This window comes from Mugil cephalus, chromosome 15, assembly GCF_022458985.1.
Source record: "Mugil cephalus isolate CIBA_MC_2020 chromosome 15, CIBA_Mcephalus_1.1, whole genome shotgun sequence".
Classification (NCBI taxonomy): Eukaryota; Metazoa; Chordata; class Actinopteri; order Mugiliformes; family Mugilidae; genus Mugil; species Mugil cephalus.
Window position 1 is genome coordinate 16,609,816 of NC_061784.1, and position 21,274 is coordinate 16,631,089.

At 44.1% G+C, this 21,274-nt stretch overlaps 1 protein-coding gene across 1 annotated transcript in view; it reads left to right on the plus strand.

Annotated features, from left to right (window-relative positions):
- Positions 1-1,687: 1,687 nt before the first annotated feature.
- Positions 1,688-21,274, plus strand: part of tmem132e (transmembrane protein 132E) — a 381,055-nt gene continuing 361,468 nt past the window's right edge. The window contains exon 1 of the mRNA XM_047606913.1: positions 1,688-2,920. Coding sequence (XP_047462869.1) covers positions 2,860-2,920 — 61 coding nt within the window. The 5' untranslated portion in view covers positions 1,688-2,859. The remainder of the gene's footprint in view (positions 2,921-21,274) is intronic.

Sequence of the window (21,274 nt, forward strand, 5' to 3'; positions counted from 1 at the left end):
AATGTTATGATATGAAGCTGAAGCTTAATACTTGTCACTAAATTACAAAACAACATAAACAGTTGGGCCGACTTTTTTTTTTCCGCTCCATTGGCGAAGCGACAGGTCAACCAATCATTTGTGTTTGCTCCACCTGGTCTCATGTGGTATGCCTGTTTCAAAACCCGTTTCTGATTGCTTGAGTGAAACCCTAATGGTGAATGAATTTAGCATCTGTCTCAAATATATATGTAAATGAGGATATGAAGCTTATATTCAACGCACGTCGCTACATGTCAGACAAGACAGCAGCATGAAAGCTATTTCTGTCATTTCTATGTACAGTCTGGACCCCTTGTTGATGGTGTCTCCAAGTGCAACTCGAATGGAAATGCAATGGAGTTGTAGCTTCAGGCTACCTTTACACGAATACGATTTTTGGGTCAAACCGCATAGAAAGGCTGTGGGTGTACCAGCAGGCCAGCAAAGAAAACGGATGCATGTACCCTACACGGTAAAGAAAGAAGTCTAACAAATATGAAACTTAATTTTTGCTCATTGTAATAAAGCCTGGCTGGAGGGCTGCAGCATAACATGGAAACAGACATCAGAGTTACAAAGATGAGGATTTATTTCAATGAATTCCACATAAAAAAAAAACAACAACACTGTGGCGTCTGAGGTGTCCACACCTCCTCCACCTAAAGACAACTGCACTGCCACTGATGAACTGGTGCAGGTGCAGAGAGACATAAAAAACGACAACAAAAAAAGAAAACTCTTAATTGTAACATCCACGTGAGCCACCAAATTCAAAAATAAAACTGGAACTCGAGAAATTAAACCACCTCCACCTGTTCAGGGTACCTGTGGGTTTGCAAAGAAAACAGATGCACCTAAGTGAAAGGCAGCGTTTCTTAAAATTAATTAGCTACGTGTGCAACGTGCCAGCTCTAAAAGAAGCTTCCAAGAACAACAATTAGAAAACTAGCAAATAAGAAAGTCGGGCCTAATTTACGGAAGCTGCAAATATAAGGTATGAAATGCGAGAGTACTCCAGTGAAGCCATGACTCGGCAGGAGTGGAGCCTCTTTCTTTGGGGAGGATACTTTCCCCCCTTCGGATGAAGAGGAGGCGGATAAAAACACTCACGTGATTAATTTTTGTCTGCGATGCCAGGTTTGAGCCGCGTCAAGTTCACGACAATTACGGTGCTTGATACCGGAAGTTGGCCCTTTGGATTTTTGAACTAAAAGCCGACGTTTGGGCGCAGCTGACCTGATTTAGAATGATATTAAACAGAAAACGCATTAGTGCAGCTATACCCTGAAATAATAGATTTCTATAAATGACGAGGAATAAACAAAAATTATATTTATTTCAGAATAAATCAGAATTAGGGTCAAAATGTGACATTTGGCACTATAGACGACATTTATAGCTCACGTTTTGGTCGGGTTTTAATAGTTTAATTAGATTTATTTTAATTCCTTCATGATTTTAAAATTGTGTTTATTATGTAAGACGTTGTTAAACAAATAATAATGTATGTAATTATGTACATGTTCTTTTTTATTGATTTAACTCCAATTCGAAAGTTGCGCGTTTCTAAGTTATTATATTTTGAAAATATCTTTCGGACATGACCTCTACAACGCAGCGAGCTTAACGCCCAGGAGCTGCGGCTCTAGACGTTTTAAGGTGAGCACGTTTAGTTTGGAGCGGAGTTGCAAAGACCAGGGACCAGGTCTGCCGTGTCAGAGACGCCGTCCCCTCGAGCTCCTTCTCCCGCAGGAAACAGTCGCGGCTCAGGCGCGGCCGAGAAGAAGTCCGACAACCGGGCTCCAGACCCATTCACGGAGAGTTCGGGAGACTTGGCTGTGTTTCAGACTCCGGCGACCGGCGGCGGCGATGCTCCGCTCCGTCTCCAACGCCACAAAGTAGGAGAAGGGAAATAAGAAAGTGTCAGTTTGTTTTCTTGGACGCGTGCGCTCCGGAGACGAAAGCGTGATGGTTCCCAGCTGACTGTCGCAACGCGCTGCGGTAGGTGAAACTACCAGAAACGCGAGAGAGTCTTCGCGGCCGACCCGGACCTCTCCGGCTTGTTTGAGGCTGCTGCTTCACCCTCCGCTGCTCAGAATGCATCCCCACCTTCTACTCTCGGATTTTTAATGAAACCGGAGAAGTCGGAGGCAGCCCGAGTCTGAGCGACGCGTCCACCCGGCGGACGCCACTGTTTCCGCGATTTGCGCAAGGAATTTCATTTATTTTCTTCTGCTTTTTTAATTTTTTTATATCAACTGGGCAATGACTAATCGCACAGACGCGTTTTCACTGATTGTCCTCTCTTGATTGCCATTTAGACTAGTCTGGCCTCTTTTTTGGAGAAAGCGTGCCGGATTCCTGCGTCTGAAGCCAGGGCGCGCGTCATTTCTCCACTCGTGCCCATTGATTCATATTTTGTGTTCTTGTTTTTTTTCTGGAGGGGGAGCATTTATCGGATTTTTGCGCAAGGACTTGGATCGGGAACGGCGTGCCTGCTTAATCCCAAATCGGAGCAGGATACTTGGAACTTTCTTCTCCCGTGTCAGGGGGGAAAGCGGTCTCCCCCTTGCGCGGAGAAGACGCTTCGGTTCGACTTCGGGAGCGCTGCCACGCGGGGCTACAAACACCTCCGGAGACATCAGACGGCGCATCTCGCACGGTGTCGCGGACACTCGCGCGGATACTCATCTGTGCATTGCGCATCGTCCAAACTTAAGACCCTCCGAAGAGCTGCACCTGCGTCTGGAGGCTACCACCTGCAGAGAGGGTTGTTTATCCGCCAGACGGCCGCTGGAACAACTGGGATTTTAACGTCCGGCTGCCGGGATTTCTACCATGTCAGGTGTACGGGGCTTCAGACGGACTCTCTTCATCTGTGTGGCGGCGCTTTCATGTGGTGAGTGTACCCGCCCGCCCCATTCCTTGCATCCACCCGTCCAACCCACTAACCAACCCACTGGCAGGGGGCTTTAGGATCATAACTGTGTTGCATAGAAAGTGGTGCTGCCAAATTTCTGTAACATGCTACTGCAGAGGTAGCTGCTGTTGTGATTGGTCATTTTGGAAGATGACCTCCTCCCCTAACAAACACACACAAACAGGCACATTCTGTTTCAGAAAAGGCTCTAGTGCGTCTCAGCCAAAGGTTAGTGAGTACTTTTGATCTGTTTTTGCCTCGAGAACGCATCAAGGGATTCCCAAAGACACTGAAAGTTGCAGTGGGAATTTAAAAAAAAAAAAAAAGCATCTGCACCTCATGTGATCAACGCTAATTCTCTGCCATAGGCTGACCAAAAAAAGCAACACTTTAATTGTGCTACACGGGGGTGTCAGAGGGAGGGGTTACACCAGAGCTGGGATGCACAGATACTTGATCCGGGGAACCACAGACTCTGAAAAATGTTGTGTAGCATCACCTTCTGATGCCTCCTCTTTCTCCTGTGTGCGTCTCCTCCGAAGCGTGAGGGCTCTTACACAACAGATAAACCCACGGTGCGTCCCACATAGTGTGACGCGTGCCCGGCAAACGGCACCAAATCCAAATCAAACATTCCTCCGATGATTTCCTGACATGTTCCAGGCATCCAGTCGGACTCCACAACACTAATCCTCCTCTAATATCCAACTCCCGTTTTTTTTCTCCCCCCTTATTTTTTTTTTATACTCATGCAGCAACACAAGCAGCACAAGCAAGACAACTGTGACATAGTGGTGCGTGGATTAACGGAGTAGTAACGCCTTACAGTGCAGCCTGTTTGTTGTTTTTATTTTTTTTCTGGTGCTGTATTTAAAGGTGCTCCTATTCAGGCTCTAGATTAGGACTGAATGCTTCACCTAAGTAAGCCGCACGGAGGCAGAGTGATTTTTCTCTCATTTGCTGCATAACCACCCCTTGTGCCGTCTCAGGCATTCTGCACAATATCTCCTCTCTCCTACTCATTTTCACCAAGTCTTGCCTCAATTTCATTACCGCACAAAAGCGACGCCCACGCGAGCGCTGAAGCCTATACCCTCCTTGATGGCTTCACCAAGACCGTGGAGCCGGGGCGTGCTGCATGCTGCAATACTCCGCTGCCTACACGAGCCCCGCTGAACGGCTGTGGTCAGCATTGCGTAGCGTAACGGTGTGCCCGACTTCTTTCGCGCTGAGGGCAGAAGGCAGAGCTGTCCTGCCGCCGCCGCCGACCTGCTGGCCTCGACTTCACCCGGCTCACTCTGGCTCTGAAACCTCCCGGTTAACCTCTCCCACCCCTTGTCACACTCAAATGCTAAATAATCACTTTATGGGAATACCACGGGAGAGATGCAGCTGGACGAGGCGCTAAGCAGACGAATCCCCAGGTGTGAAAATACAATATCACAGACCTAAAGTGCGCTTGGGGGGGAAATTTAGCACCCTAAGGAATCTATTAATCCACATCCCACTCGCTCCCAGTGCATATTTCTTGTAGATATCAACGTAGTCGACGAGCTGTTCCTCTGCAGAGATGCTGAGGTGAAGGTTGAGGTTTGTTCCCAACATGCCATTGTGATTGGTCACTTTCCTTTCACCCCCACCCCTCCTACTCCTCTTGAAGGTCAGGTGCAAAGCGACATTCTTGTAGCTCACAGAGATTAAGGTGTTTGCTCAAGGACACTTCAGCCAGGCATGTTGGCTGATAAGAGCGTTTGAAATCAGGCTTTCCAGTTACTCATTGGGATGTTGCATCCAAAAATAAGACGTCGGAGTTGAAGCCTCGGGTTGGGTGAAGTGGTTGAGGGAGATACGACGCACGTGATCTGGAGTACCTTAACAACTTTTTCTTTTAACTTTTTTAAATCTTGTTGTATTAAGATCCTTCTAAAACTAAGATAATATTTTGTGAAAATACTGACTAAATCAAGAAGTTTGAAATGGACAATTACATATTTGTTCATTTGATGCCATCTTTGCTCACAAGAATTGTTACCTAGCCAAAGTCTGTCTAATATAAAACTAATCTTTAATGTGAAGGAGGTGGCTCATATAAAAGTTATGCACTGTTCTAACGTAACGTTTGCTCTGATTGGCTTATTCCAATGCCCTGCACGAGACCCATCCAGGTCTGAGCCGAGCGGAGAGACGCAGCTCTAAACTCTAAAATACCATTAGTGCCCGTTACCTAAACCATTACAGGGCCAGGCACAGGCTTTAGGTGAGCCGTACTGCAAGGAATAACACTTTAAACACAATTCATGGGGAATCTGAGCATGAATTGAAGAGCTGAGGAGATTTTTAGCGCTCCAGCTATTAATAACGTTCTTTATCGATTCAACCTGCTCATTACTTCCTTGATTTATTGTTCAGTTGAAGAAATGGGGACAAATGCCCTTCAGTTTCTTAGAGCCGGAGTGAGGCCTCCAATTCGTCTCCACCAGGCCCTGAAGATGTTCAGTTCTCTAATGTCAGGGACATCAAATCCTCACTGTTTGGAATAATGATAATAATGCTTCTGAGCGTGATTAATTTTCCACAATAATTTCTATAACCGATCAGAGGCAGTTATCCGTTCTATGAATTGATCTCGAGCCCTGGTTGGTTTACCACGTCCCACTGGACAAAGGCCAGAACTTGCGGTTAACTCGCGCAAATACCTTTGAATAGATTACGACTAACGGCGAACTAGGTGTGGCGAAACGTGGTGATTAAGCACCGCTCGTTGCTCGGCGCTGCAGCCGGCTGCATAGAGCGGCCTGTGAGCAGTGTTTGCCCAGTCATGGTTTGTATGTAGCTGGCAGCGTTCCCAGCCCCGGCCTATCTCCGAGGGTGGACACTGGACAGAGAGCAGACAAAGCGGCAGTGTGACGCACCAGCTCTCGTGTTCTAGACTAATTGATTTACGTGTGGTGAAATGAAGCCGTCGTTTTCCTGCTGCGCCCGGGGAAGGCCTCCTGGTCTCCATCCCCTGTGTGTGGAAGAGGCTAACCTAAAGCTCCCGGCGTACCAGCGCACGTCAACACTTCCCGACTGCAAATGAGTCAGGCGCTTCCCTCCTATACCGCGCTGATGTCAAGATGTCGAGTTGTCGTCGGCGCACCTGCCGATTTTGTTTGTGTTTGCATCCGTGGAGCATATGGTTTTTTATATTTAGCTAACGCTCCTCGGTCGACGCTTGAGGGAACAGCTTTCCGTGGTATTTGCTGCTAGCGCCAGATAATGGCAAACCTGCGTGGAGCGCGGCGCCCCTTTTGAAAGTTTTTTTTTTTCCTTTTAATTTCAAAGACCGATGGACTCAAGGCTAAAACCAATCTGTGCTCCTGCAACAGCAGGGCAACGGGCTAACAATAAGAGAAAGAGGCTGCTGCAAGAAAGACGGCTGCAGCCTTGTTCTGTAATTACTGTCACAGATTTTCCAGGTGGGCCTGTCATTCACTTACCATTGATCTTCTGTATTTAATTGTTGGAACAAGCTGAAGCTGGATTTCTTTTTAATTGTAAAACCCGTCTTTGAAATCTCCCCAAAGCCCAGCTACGCTTAAATCCCCTCCCTTTGCTTCTCTGAGCGGCATCCTTGCTCCGAGCTCTTGCGTCTGAGACATTGTAGCTCTGCGGTGGCCGTTGTGTTCCGAGTTCTATCTAGGATGTTGTCCTTTTTTTTTTTTTTTTTTCTTTGTCTTTTTTTTTATTTGGAAAAAAGGTTTCTTTTGTGGAGCTCGGTATCCCCGAGATGTTGCGTGACTTCCTAGGCCTCCACCGAAGCCTTCAGGGCTTGTTGGCAGCTCCTGCAGAAATGTGTCCAGACTTTGCTTCCAATGCATTGACCCTTTTCTCGGCAGACCTTACAACCGCTGATTCCTGAAAGCTTGCGTCTTGTATTGGGGTGAACGCCTCAGTGGCAGTTTACAATGTAGCACATAACCTGACTTCTATCTACTAAAAAGCCCCGTATCTGCAGGGCGAAGATTAATCCCAGTAAATATAACACGTGTTACAGCCTCATAGGTTCATGGATAGTTTTGAAACAGCCACGGTTAACCGTTTATTCCGTGTGTCCGTGAAAGACGTAGACCTTCCCTGGTTTATCTGAGCCCTCCTAGCATCCCTCCTCCAAAACACTTGATCTGGATTAGTTTATCAGCCGAGCAGGGGTTATATTTAAACAGTGGCTGAATCCGTACATGCGACCCATCTGCTTTTTTTTTTTTTCTTTATTAAGCGGCGACGTCTTCCATTCTGGAAATGATTGAGACGAGAATGTCAGAATGCGCCACCTGCTCGGCAGCGCAATGAGAATAATTAGTCCGCGCGTGCTAATTATTCATTCGAAGCGGCAGGCACGCGAAGCGCACGCCGAAGTCGAAAGTTTGGACACACCTTCTCATTTGGTTCAAAGAAAAAAGTGCGCCCGAACTGCTTTTGACAGTAGTTTAATTGTTTGCATTTCAAAAAAGTTTGCACAGTCTGTCGTGTCGTTTTATTTCCCGTTTCCCACACCAGATGATTTACCCTCGCTCTTTACTTGGGATGTGTTCAGTGCGGCTTAGAGAAATGGTGGGGAGGAGGAGGAGGAGGAGGAGGAGGGAGTGGGGGGTGGCATCTTCCAGCTTGATTCCAGATCTATGAAGTTCTGTACCGGCGCTCAGCGGGGAAGCAATCTGTCTCTGACATTAGGCGATCGCAGATGTTTGGTCTGAAATCCGTCCGTACGCGGCGCACCTCGCGCACGCCTCCCACGGTGCCTTTCATTTGCAATAGCTCTCTCTACTGCCCGTGGTATTGTGAGTCAGACTTGGGAACATTTTACCACCTAGATTTCCCATTTGCATTGCAGGGGTGGGTGGTTTGTGTGTGTGTGTGTGTTTGTGGAGGGGGGGGGGGATAACAATAATAAAACTGGTTTGAGATCCACGGCAATAAATCTTGTTCTTACTCAAGAGGAATGATGGCCACTTCCTGCACAGAACCGCTGGGGAGGATATTAGGCCGGTCGCCAGGCGGGCTTCACTTACCACCTTCATCAGGTTTTGTTGTCTTGATGTGATGGCACCCTGCGTGACAGGCTCCATCCCTCCTGTGTTCTTACACAAGTATAATCCTTTTCCCTCTAATTCCAGGCTCGCTACATCGCAATATAGCTCACATTTAATAAGTCGTCTCCCCCGACGCGCTGGGAGAGAATGAGCCCTCTGAATGAAAGAAAAGGTTACGCTGAATGCAGGCCCTTTCACTCCTCCAAGAGGACTACGTGGAATACAAATTTGAACAGAAATAGTATGTGACATTATGTTCACATATGGCAGATGACACATGTCCACAAGAGGGGCAGGACCTCCCCTGTTGTACCAAGTGTTTATTGCCTCGCAGCAGAGATTGTATAACCTCGCGGAGAGGGTCTGGAGAATGAATAGCAGTGATTCTGACTGCGCTAGGAGACGGCGGCTGCTTTGCCCTGCATTCAAATATCTCCCGGTATCAACTGAAGCACCGGCAGACTGTTAGATGAGAGGCTTGATATCAGCCTCACCGTTCAAGATAAGGCTGCAGTCATCAGATTAGCCTAATTTAGCACGCGGACTGAGTACAGGGGAGGGAAAACGCCGAAGCTTGCGTCAGTGGAGTGCATGATTTCAGCTTGGTTTTTGCTCCGATTTTAGCGGGGTTTAGAGGCTGATCTTTGCTACCAAAAAAAAATCCAGCAGGACAACACTTCTCTTCCCCTTTCCCTTCCCCTCTCCAGGCTGATGACAGCAGTGTCAAAAAATGGAACAAAATCAGACTCCTGCCAATCTTCTCGTGAAGCTTACGGCAAAACAAACACCTGCATTTCAAGAAATGGCGCAATTTTTTTTTTTTTTGTTTGTTTTTGTTTTTTTCCCGCCACAGATTTCTTGTGATCTGGAAATTTCACGGCTACTTAAAAGAAACACTCACAATAACCTTCGCCCTCAGATAATCCAGTTAATATTTGAGTTCATTTGGCTGATTGTCTGACTGCCCGTGCGTCTTTAGGCATTGTTGCAGTGATTTCACAGTTCTCTTAAATGTCATCTGTTGTCTGGGAGACACGATATCACCATAAAAGATGGAGACGAGGCTTAAATCGTGCATTTTTAATTTTTAATGATCTTCCCGAAAGAGACTTAAAGGCTGCTCTTCTCAACGGCGGCAGATGCATCTCAATGGCTCGCTGCATAGGCAGTAAAAGATGGATCCATGCCCACAGTGGATGCATTGGAGCCGTAGCCGCGCAGCCTTTAGGATTAATGTGCACGTCAGAATCAATGCACCATTCCACCTTGTAAGGGCTCAAAAAGACACAGCTCGGAGGTTTCCGGTCCGAGGCTAAATATGAAAGGACATTCTTCTTCAATAGTCGTGAGGTATATAATCTGTGGGTGTTTAAGATTAGATAGGCATCTCGTTTCCGTCATTTGTCAGACTGCCGAAGCCGGAGACATCAACAGAGTCAAAACAGATAAAACGGCAGCGTCGTCTCCCCCTGATTTGCATATCAGCAGTATTTCCCGGTGGTCTCTGTGGGAACGATTTGTCTGCAATCAGCGCAGTGGAAACTGAAGAAATACGACCAGATTTTTAGCTTTCAGCACGTCTCGCAGTGTCTCCCCCCCTCTTCCCCACGCCGACTTCCCAGCGCTGCAAATCTGCTAAAAGACTCAGACGTGCACGTTCCAAGTCTGGCAACCGACCACGGCTGCTTCCTCCTCTGCAGTCGGCCGGCGCTCAGTTATTTCTCGGGCGCAGTGTTGTTTCGGGCTGCTGGATTGCTTTTCCGGCCGGCGTTCCCAAACTTCACGACTGTTTCTCATTGTCAAGCGCGGCAGTATTAAGTGTATCTGAACAGGCTGCGTGTTCCTGCAGATTAGTCTCGCTGGTTGACTTTGACGATCACTTCGATGGAGACCGTCGGTGACATTTTCGAGCGTCGCGTTAGATTATGTCACGTAGGGCTGACTGTAAATACACGCCGCGGGCCGCCCCCTCCACGTCTGCCGGTGGTAATTGCACGCAGGACATGTTGCTCTAGTGTTTCCCACTGTAGGAAACACAAACTGTGGAAGTGTCAACACAGCCTGCAAACACGGCAATGAATTCACCGACTGCCGCTCCGGAGAGTGCAGAGTCTGCTTGGAGGAAGCAAATACTCTATTTTCAGCTTTGGGTTTTGGCAAGAAAAAACAAAAATACAAGTTCAAATATGTGGATTTAAGTTTTTTTTTTTTTTTTTTTTTTTTTAATGAGATGCCGTACAGTGTTATCTAGAAAAGGGGGGTTTACAGTAATAACTTGGGAACCCCTGGATTAATGACTAGCTCCGTCCTTGGTTATAGACTTACCACTTGAGAATGTTCCAGTTAGTTTGGAGCTATTATTTAATTGACTCATTCGATGTCGAAGTCATAATGCACCTGCCTATAAATGTTAGATGTGGCTGCTTTTCCCTTCTCCTCCATCTGATGGGCTGATTTCCCTTTCTGTGTGGAGAAAACGTTCTGGTTTTTGAGGTTGGAACAAATGATGTTTGGCCCGTATTGGCCATGATTTCTAAGATTTTCGATTTCTTGAGTGTATGCAGCGGGTAAAATGAGTATTGAACACATCACAATTTTTCACAGTAAACATATTTCTAAAGTCGCTATTGACATGAAACTTTCACCAGGTGTTGGTAACAACCCAAGCAATCCATACATAGACAGAAACCAAAACACATAAGTTCAGAAATGAAGTTATGTGTAATAATGTAAAATAACAGAGGGAAAAAGTATTGAACACATACAGAAAGGGAGGTGGAAAAAGGGATGGCAAGCCAAGACACCAGCGGAAATCGATCAGTGGTCAGAAAGTCATCCTGCCCCTTGTCAGGGCAAATGAATATCAGCTGGTTCAGTCCAAACTGACGGCCTGTAAAAAGGTGTCATTACCAAGGTGTCAGACAAGGAACATCTCATGACGGGTAAAAGCAAGACCTTGGGAACCTTATTGTTGCAAAACATTCTGAGGGCATTGGTTATAGAAGGATTTCTAAACTTCTGAACGTTCCCGTGAGCACTGTCGAGGCCGTAATCTGGAAGTCGAAAGAACATCATTTGACCATAAACTTGCCACGACCAGGTGCTCCTCGCAAGATTTCTGACAGAGGAATGAAAAGAATTATCAGAAGAGTTGTCCAAGAACCAAGGACCACTAGTGAAGAGCTTCAGGAAGACCTGGAATTAGCAGGTACAATTATTTCAAAGAAAGTGATAAGCAATGAGTTCAACGGCCATGGTCTGTATGTATGTATGTCACCACGCTGAAGAAAAAGCGTGTTGAAGCTCGTTTAAACTTTGCTGCACAACATTTGGACAAGCCTATAAAATACTGGGAGAACTTATTTGTTTTGATTTCTTTCTGTGTATGGATTACTTGGGTTGTTACCGACACCTGGTGAAAATTCCATGTCAGTAGCACTTTTAGAAATAGGTTTACAATGAACAATTGTGACGTGTTCAATACTTATTTCACCTGCTGTATAACTAATGTAAGTGCCTCTGCTCAAAGTGACTTTTCCATTTAAACCCTTTAAACGCTTCTCAGAAAATATATTTTCAAGCGATTACGTGCTGCGCCACATCTTTCAATGGACTGTTCTGATTAACGAGCTCTCCGAGTGAAGCATCGCTGCGTTCTTCAAAGAAAATTCTGCCCATGTAATGAAAATGATTCAAAGTAATATCTCCTGTGCGTGCCAAAAGTTTGGAAAAGAAAACATCTGAAAATGCGGTTTATTGTGTCTAGAGATAAATCTGAAATCAATCAGTAGCGTCGTCTAGGACTTTCCAGAGTAGTCTCCAATGGTCTCCTGGAAATACAGTTCAGACCCTGGTCATATTGATTTTAACACAAACGCTTCACAAATTGGGCCACCATAACGCTGACTGCACTGGATCTGCATGAATTCAGCGATCGTGTTGTGTACAAAACCCCAGACAGAAAAAAAAAAAGCCTCTGTTGTGTTTACATGTATAATTTAAGCACGCTAATTGTTGGTGACAGTGGGATGCAAATCCAGAAACAAAAGAAAGTGGTAAAAATGAATCAGAATTAAACATTTTAAGTGCGTTCAGAGCTTCGGCGTTCGCCTCCACCGCCTCTCGCCAACATATAATTGATTTGGGACGTGTTCCAAACTGTGGCAGAAACGAGCTTCATCTTTGACCCTTGAAATCGTTACTAATTCAATTCACAATTAGAACACAGACCCCCACCTTTTTTTTTCACATTTTTTTTAAGTCATGTCCATCAATACACGTCAAGTCGCAGACAGTTTCATTTTTTTCCTGCCTTTGGGAGAAAGAAGTCGCCTACTTTGGGCTATGAACCCCATAAAATCCCATTCAGCTCTATCTAAATGTGGCAGAGCACATAGAGACGGGACCACTCGCTGAGTGAGACCAGCCCCAGCGTCATCCACTCCAGAATAAATCTCGCCTGGGGGTAGGAAAACTTCACTCAGTGGTATTTTAGGAGCAGTATGGATTCCATATTTCATAAAACCAGACTGAAACCCATCTCTGCCTGCATAAATTGATCTCGGATAGGTTTTCATCTGTAGCTCGAGCTGATTTAGAATTTGGTGATCGAATACTGCTCATGGGCAGGTTTTCAAAATATTATCGGTGCACTTATTCCACTCTAATGGAATTAAGGGTTGTGCCCTGACTCGACTTAGGTCTGTGCGTTTTAACTGTGCACTCTGCGCGCTATGAAAACATCCTCTCTTTTTTTCTTTTTTTCTTTTTTCCTTTTTTCCTTTCCCCCGGAGCTGCCGCCAGATTGAGCAATGTCCAGTGTAATCAATTCTTTTTTATTAGGTTACATAGGCTTAGAGAGAGAAAAGGAATCCTAGGCTGTTATAATGGCCTCTGCTATGCTATATTAGCCCCAAAAGACATTTTAATAATTTTTGGTTTAAGCCTGCGAAACAGGATTTAACACACACAAAGAAAAGTAGAGCTGCAAGCCCCTATACGGGCTGCTATTGACTAACATTTCAACAAAGGCTAAAAATCCTAATCATCTTTTGAAGTAAATTTGTCTTACTTGGAGACTTTGATGAATAAAAAAACAACTTGTCCTTAAGCAGATACGTTTCATTCCCCACTTAACAAGTTTTACATCTTCCCTGCTTACAAATTCTGCCCGAGGATCCACTTCGGTGGATTTAAATTTTCTACATCCACTCAGCTATTAACCTGATGCCTAAGCGTTCGACAGCGTCCCTGACTGATGAAGTAAAGTGAATCAGGAGCGCGGGCGTCGGAGGGAGGGGGGGAAGCCGTGCAGTCCTCACAGCGTTGCCCTCTGTCTTCTCGTGACGTGGATTAAGAACCTGTTCAATTAGCGTTGGTTTAATCTTGTGGTTCTCAAAGCGGGGTATTAGTGAGGTCTCCGGGGGGTCCTGAGCAAAAATGAGAAATTAATTGTTTTTGCATTCGTTTAATTCACTTGAAAAAACGCCTGTTGGAGAATCTGAAAAATATTATGCCACTGTTCCAGTGGGTGCCCCACCCACCCACTGTTCCCGGTGGCTGGGTGGGGCACCGTGTTAGCCGTTAATAATTTGCAGCTGTTTGAATCTTCAATCTTGAAGAGACAGACAGTTTGAGGCTAGTGGCCTCTATGGTTCCATCAGCCTTAGATTCAACCATCGCTTAAATGTGATGGTATCTCAGCGTTATGTTATACTTTGGTGAGGTGTTATCTTCAGTAGTAAAGTAAAAGTAAAAGGTTGGACCCTCTTTTACCTTCAGAGCTGTCTTAATTCTTCGTGTCATACTTTCAATAAGGTGTTGGGAATATTCCTCAGACAGTTTGGTCCAAGTTGACATGATGGCATCATACAGTTGGTGCAGATTTGTCGGCTGCACATCTTTGATGAGAAGATTAGGTTGAGATCTGGTGACTGTGGAGGCCATTGGAGTACAGTGAACTCATTGTCATGTTCAAGGAAGCAGTTGGAGATGATATGAGCTTTGTGACATGGTGCATTATCCTGCTGGAAGTAGCCGTCAGAAGATGGTCCACTGTGGTCATAAAGGGATGGACATGGTCAGCAACAATACTCAGGTAGGCTGTGGCATTTAAAACATGCTCAGTTTGTACTAAGGGGAACAAAGTGTGCCAAGAAAATATCCCCCACACCATCACACCACCACCATCAGCCTGAACCATTGATACAAGGCAGGATGGATCCATGCTTTCATGTTGTTCACGCCAAATTCTTACCCTGAAATCTGAATGTTGCAGCTGAAATTGAGACCCGTCAGATCAGGCAACGTTTTTCCAATCTTCTATTGTCCAGTTTTGGTGAACCTGTGTGAACTGTAGTCTCAGTTTCCTGTTCTTGGCTGACAGGAGTGACAACCGGTGTTGTCTTCTGCTGCTGTCGCCCATCTTCTTCAAGGTTGGACGTGTTGTGCGTTCAGAGATGATATTCTGCACCCCTTGGTTGTAACCAGTGGTTACTTGAGTTTCTGTGTATTTTATTTTAGTGCGCAACTATAGCATGCCGTAAGAGTTCAGTTACTGTCAGTACTGTCCAAAATCCTGGTATATCTATAAGGCAGCCGAGCTGATGAAGATGCTGAACTCCAGTGGAGTTTTAAGACTTGAGTGGCAACTTGGGGTGTGGTTCAGTTTCAGGACTCTCAGTTTCAGTGACAGTGCTACGCTCCCAACAAAAGGTTGGAAAGTTCCTTAAGAAAATTCAAAAAACTTTTATAGGTAATTATTGTTTGTTCCAAAACAGAAGCTGTGTTGAACGCCAGAAACCTCAGCTGCTGGCCAAGTAATTATTGAGTCTTTGGTATTGATAAAACCAGTATCAAGCTCTCACAGAAAGATTAGACTTGTTTTCTGCCACGGGGCAAGGAAATCCTATTTCCTCTTTGATAAGTAGAATGCTGCTCTATGTTTGGTTTGCAGTTATTTGAAAGAGACAAGTATAAAAATAAATGTATTCAAAAATGGATTAAATATAATTGAGGTATATTAGTTCAATCCTCCTACTTATTTTTCAGCCTCGCATATGAGGACGGATGAGTTTGAGTTGGCTGGCTACCCTCCCAGCCGTCAACGAGTGTGTTTAGCTTTGGATACAGATAAGGTGGAGGCTGGAAAGGTTCAGGATGCAGTTTAGTACCGCATTAACCGCATACGTTTAACGGTGCCAGAGTTTGTTTTTCTCATGAAATTACTCGGCGAGGCATATGCAATTTTCTCACAAAGGGGAAAACGAGATGGGTAAATCCAGAGTAAATTGGACTAAGAATAATAAAGTTCCACATTCTTTGTATCTGCTCGCAGTGATCACACAGCTTTTGAGTGCCAACCTTAAAGAGGCTTAGAATAATGAATTAGTCATAGAGATCTCTGAGGACATGAGGGAGGAGGGTTTGGCCTAAATGCACAAGTCTATCAGTAGCAGATAACAGTGCACACAATTAAAAGTTTTACATAGACTTCATTACTCTAATTCTGAAATACTTGAAATTCATTTTATGGCACGGTGGAGGTTTGCTTTTTAAAATTAAAAGCTGGCCAACATATGTAGGGCAGTTTCTAAAGAGAGTAAAAGCTTTGTAATGGTTTTATTTATCCGTGCCTTTGTTTATTTGCACAGATATTTATGAATTTAACGAAGGGGAAAACGTGCAATTAGTAACTTCCTCATAATTAGTAAGGCAGTTTATGTGTAGTGTGTGGGCAGGTGGCACAAAGACTGACTGCATTAGTTGTGCAAAAAGCCAAAATTGAGCCAGAGCTGTTTCACTTATATGGCCAACCATTATCATGTTAGGCCAGCTCTGGCCTCCTGCCTATAGACAAAGACTAAACTGGCCAAATAGATAAATGGTTGGCCAAAACCAAATAGTCTTCTAATTAAAAGTTTTCCTGCCTACCTATGAAGTATGAATCAAACAGAGCCCCAAACAAACTTTTATTCCAGTAAATACTAGCAGGCACTTAAAACTCACTTTTCCTGTGGAGTGTATGTAATGAGTTAAAGAGATCAAAGAGGTAATAGGTTTACAGGGTTGTGAAACCCTAGGTGAGTTCCTGTGGGTGTCTGTCCCTTTCAGCAGTGTCATGGTTGCAGGCTTTTAAAATTCATGTTCATTAACACCTCTCTGCGAGGGCCTCATCCTGCCCTAAAATCACCATGGAGAGGAATCTCATTTTTTATTTTTTATTTATTTATTTTTATATTATAAAAGTGTAATTAATTGAACATTTGTCTGTGTGCAAACGGCCATGGACTTCAAGGTTAATTTTAATTCAACTCACATCTTCATGATTTCCACTTTCCTAGTGTGCATTTCAATTTTTATTCTGTCTTTACTGGAAAGATTATTTAACTGGAGATATATATCTAATAATTAATTTAGTTTTTTTTTTTAAAAATATAATCAAACATACCTCTTCATCACCATGATTAATACACCCACTTCTTTTCTAATCCTTTCAAAATACAGTTTTAAAAAGTCTAAGGCAGCCCTTTCCTGGTTTACATCAACCCATTAACTAAACCGTCGCCCCTCTTCCCCCTCTCTTTCCCGTACAGGAGCCAGTCACTAATCAGCATGCTTCCTATTAACCCAATCAGCTGTTCCTGCAGCTGCTTCCAGATGCTGAGAACCATCCACATCCAGAATCAGTGGCGGTGATTGCCAAACCGGCAGGTTATGTTTCTGACCGATTATGGGGATCATTCTGGTAATTAGGCTTTAACACCAGATGGCCAGACTAAAAATTGTATCTTCCATTTTCTGTTTATTGGCCTGATGCAGGCAGGAAATTCTGTTCCCAGGCACATCGCAGCTTAGGTCCGTCCTTATCTTCAACTAGATGTTTATTCTCTGAAGGTTAACAAGGTTGCCTGAAGACTTTCTCATAACTCAGAAGTGGTGTGATTGTGCGGTTTAGATGACTGTGCCGAAAAACTAACTTTGCTCAACTGATAAAGTAAAGCTGTGCAGTCCCAAGCATACATACCATAGCAAACCATGATAAATAGCTCCTCTGCTATAAGTACTACCTTTTTATTGTAATTTGATGTCTTAGAAGTGGATGTCTTGGGCAAATTTCCCAGTATGTTGAAACTTCCATTAAGGATTAAAAGAGAAGGAAAATGTAGTGATTTTTTTTCCAGATATGAAGAATTGGATGCAGTTGGACAGGAGGAACCTTTTAACATTATACGTGTACCTTTTTGTTTTGTGTCTGCACTGCAGTGACAGAAACCGCAGTAGAAGTGAAGTGTTGGATGTAAAAAATTACACAAAATGCGTAGAAATGGGCCAACAATGAAATCCAGACTTTTTCAAGGCTGCACGTGATTGCCCGTGTGTCATTGCTATATTGTCAATTCTAGTCGTCAGCTGTGTCTAATCAGTATTCCTATTGGTGGTGTAATTGCCAACAGAAAAGCAGCCCTTGAAGTTGCGTAGATCCCTTGGGAGCTCCCCTTTGGGTAGTTACCCTTAGAGAATCCCTGAAACACATTGGACTAGATGCAGCTACAGCATCCTCATGATCAGCACACGTGGCAGCTATTCTATACAATTCACCAAAATGCAAACCTTCATTCTGGCTTATTACGTATTTTAAATGAATGGTCTTGCGGGTTTAGATTTCATCTTGACGATTTATAACCGTTGAGTTGTTTCCATTAAACAAATCAGTTTAAGCTTACTGTTTTATCCAGCAACATTAAAGATATCTAACTGGACTTGTTGGGGTCTTGATGACAATTCATCCCAATAGCTTCACTTCTAAAGGACTGGTGGCGTCTGTCCGTGTTACCCATTGATTGTATATAAATATGGACAATGCATCCCACATCCTTGGCCAAACTGATGCTAGTTTCCCAGGAATATGGGCGTCATGATGTCACATCAGGTTTCTGTTCTAAATAAAAGTAACTTAAGGTGGAGCTTTTGGCCGATACTGCAGCCAGACGCCAGGGGGAGCTCTACTTGCTTTGGTTTCACTTTTTACATTTTATACATTCATACAGTCTATGGTGTTGGAATCAGTACCCATCAGAAACTGCCTAGTGTCTGACTATTTGACCCCATCCTCCTTCTCCAGTTAATGGTGCTCTAACAACCTACTATAATTCAAAGGTTCCAGTCTCAGAACAGAAGAACAGAATCGAAGTTAGGGCTATATTGTAAATTGATGACAGATTATATCTCAGTTCATCTCCCTTGTTCAGAGAGGGATTTTACAATTTGACATAGATGGCTTCCTTTATTCCACTTTGGAACCATTTGTCTTCTCTGGTTGGAGAGCGGACGCTGTTGTCTTCGAAGGAGTGTCCTTCGTCCTTCAGGTGTAGGTGAACTGCTGAATGGTTTACTAATGAACTGGTTCTGTGTCGTGTTTTTCAATCGCTCAGCTTCTCATTGACATAATTATGTAACATTTCAGAGAGTGTGGGTTTAGTCTCTTCTTGGGATTTTGAATCATTATTTCAGACACTTTCATGTTGACTTTCAGTTGAGTGTTTTGGTTTTGGAGCTCTGTCTGAAACAGTTTGATTATTAAGTGGTTTTGCAAAAATTTCACTCACTCAAAAATCTTCTGTGACTCAGCCAAGCTGCACCTCACTGAAGTTGCCCCACATTACATGATCTAATTTCCTCTGTTTGGTGAATATGGTGTAAATATGTGTGGTTTTATGGTCGCACCAATGAAATGGTTGCACTTTTGTTCCCACAGCGGGACTCGGGGTGAGTATGAGCTGACCGCAATCTGCGTCACTGTTGTTTGCCGATTCATTCATCTGGCTGTCCGTCTGTTACGCACAGTTGAATTTCCAAGATGCGCTGATTGGCCTAAGGGGGGTGCCACAGCATATGTTTGTGTGTCAAGCATCTTTGACTTCGCTGATTGCAGTGTGAGGAGATGATATGCCAGAGACTGAGCTTTCTTCTTGAAAGAAGGAGGATGCATTCATTATTACTTTTCTTCTCTTACTACTGTTACCTAGCATTTGGTAACGCATTTTGTTCGCCCTCTCTACCTGAAGCATTGATTATTTTGGAGAATATACTGTACTTTTTCTGTGCTTAACCTTCGACGTATTGATTTATGAGAGACCGTTCTGTTGTAGTCCTGGTTATGCGATGCTCAAACTGGCGTCAGTATAGCTTTCCAAGTGTCCATCAACACCTGCAACATGAACCTTTAGCTGACTATTGCAACTCGACAGAAGAGTGTTAGAGAAGAAATGCCCCCTGCTGTTGATAAGAAGCTGAAGGGTATAGTTTATTCACACCCTGTGGGTTCTGTGTAAAAGAACACTGTCCCACTGTGCTTTCTGGGGCTTGATAATGGATTACTCTCTTAACTTAAAAGTCAATTAGCTGTTCCTTCTTGGCTTCTCGCTGCTGGGGAAGTCAGTTGTGTATACAGTTTTATTCTTATAGATGCAAAGTTTTGGTGAAATCTAAATGCAAATGAGTAGAAAGTATCTACGTAATCGGGAGACATGCGAGTATGACGTACGTCTACACTTCCCCTTTTCCCTCTCTGGTTTTTCCAATAAGGGAAAATCCAAACCAATGGAAATCCACTCCCTCCGGTCAATTATGTCTCTCATCACATCACATCTTCCCCAGAACACGAACTTAAAAACCTTCCTTGGGTGCCTTCTAGATTCTCTTCTATTGTGACTAATTCCCAGGAACAGCAAATGCATGGAACCATGGTTACATTAGTAACCCTCATTCTTCTGCCATAGACTCCTCATGCTCCCAGTTGCTGTAGGTCAATCTGTCTCCTTTGCTACTGTTGCTCCCCTCTTCAGCTCTGGCAAATGAACATTTCTGGCTGACATATTGCTACAGCTGTGCCTTGGGTTAACCAGGCTTGGAAAAACCAATTGTATGTGAATAAAGGTAAGTAGGTTAAGCAAATGTTTGCCATTGAGTTCAATACCTCAGCAAACTCGCCGCTTATCACATAAGAAAATCTATTTTCCCTTGGACAGAATACATTATGTTTCTCACACATTTCCCCTCCTTTGCATACAAGAGGCCTTGCATACAAAAGGCCTTGCGGGGCTTTACATGCCTGGTTCCAAGATGATGGTAATAAACACTTCTGTTCCAAAATCCAACTGAGCAGCAACAGGCAGCCATACGAGCCCTCGTTATTGTTGTGTTTGGATGTGTAGGGACCTGACAGCATGATCATGAATGAATGATGGGAGCTCCAACTCCCCGAAACAAGCACTCCAACCCCCCAGGGAAATCAAAGAAGGTGCAAAACTGCCTTACAATTGCGGTGTGACATTCTGCAGTTGAGGAAGTCATTTTTCATAGCGCTACACCAGTCCCTTTGCTCAAACATGCCAGAGGTGAGCCTGTTATCTGAACAAATTGGGCATTCTGGGTGAAATGACCAAGCGAACTCATCATGACTGCCACACTTGTAATGAGGATTAAAGGGGAGTAGTGCTCCATTTATGTATTCCCAGATGCTGCCCACATGTTTGATGACTGTGCAACCAACATTTAATTCTTGGCCTGAGCCAGAGATGCAGAGAACAAACAGTTCGAAGCAAGCTGTGCCATCACTCAGTCATCACTGGAGTGGATTGGCTTAATTATTTGCTAAACGCTAAAAGCCAAATGATTTTAAAGTGTACGTGCATCTGCAGGAAGTCTCTTTGGGAGGTCTCGCTGTTCTGTTTACCATCTGTCCCGACAAATTCCCTGTAGAGAAGCTCCAAATTTGAAATCTTGACGATTTGGAGGCTTTGATTTCGAGCAGCAAGTTAGCAGCGTCAAGCACAGCACCCGTTGCATCTTAACCAGTCAGGGCATGCTGTGTGTGTAGTATATGTGTTCTTACTTTTGATTATTAAATGAACACACTGTCAGAATTAGCCAATTACCAAATCTTTAATCACAATGCTGCCGCTGAATATAAAAAAAACAACAACATTTAATTAACATGAAAGACGACGAAAGCAAAATCAGGATAAGCTCTCAGGAAAACACTCCTGTTTTAAGAAGAGATTTTAAACATGGATCTGACTCATCCAACCCTGTTTCCTTGGGCTGTTTTGTGCCAGAGCCTCAAGGCCATGCTTGCATATGCAATGTGCCATTTAATGAAATATAAGTCAGCTAAATATATTTATAGAGCACGATTAAAAATGCAGATAGACGCTTTATAATTTGGTCCATATCTGGTTCTTTACAACTTTCAGCTGGT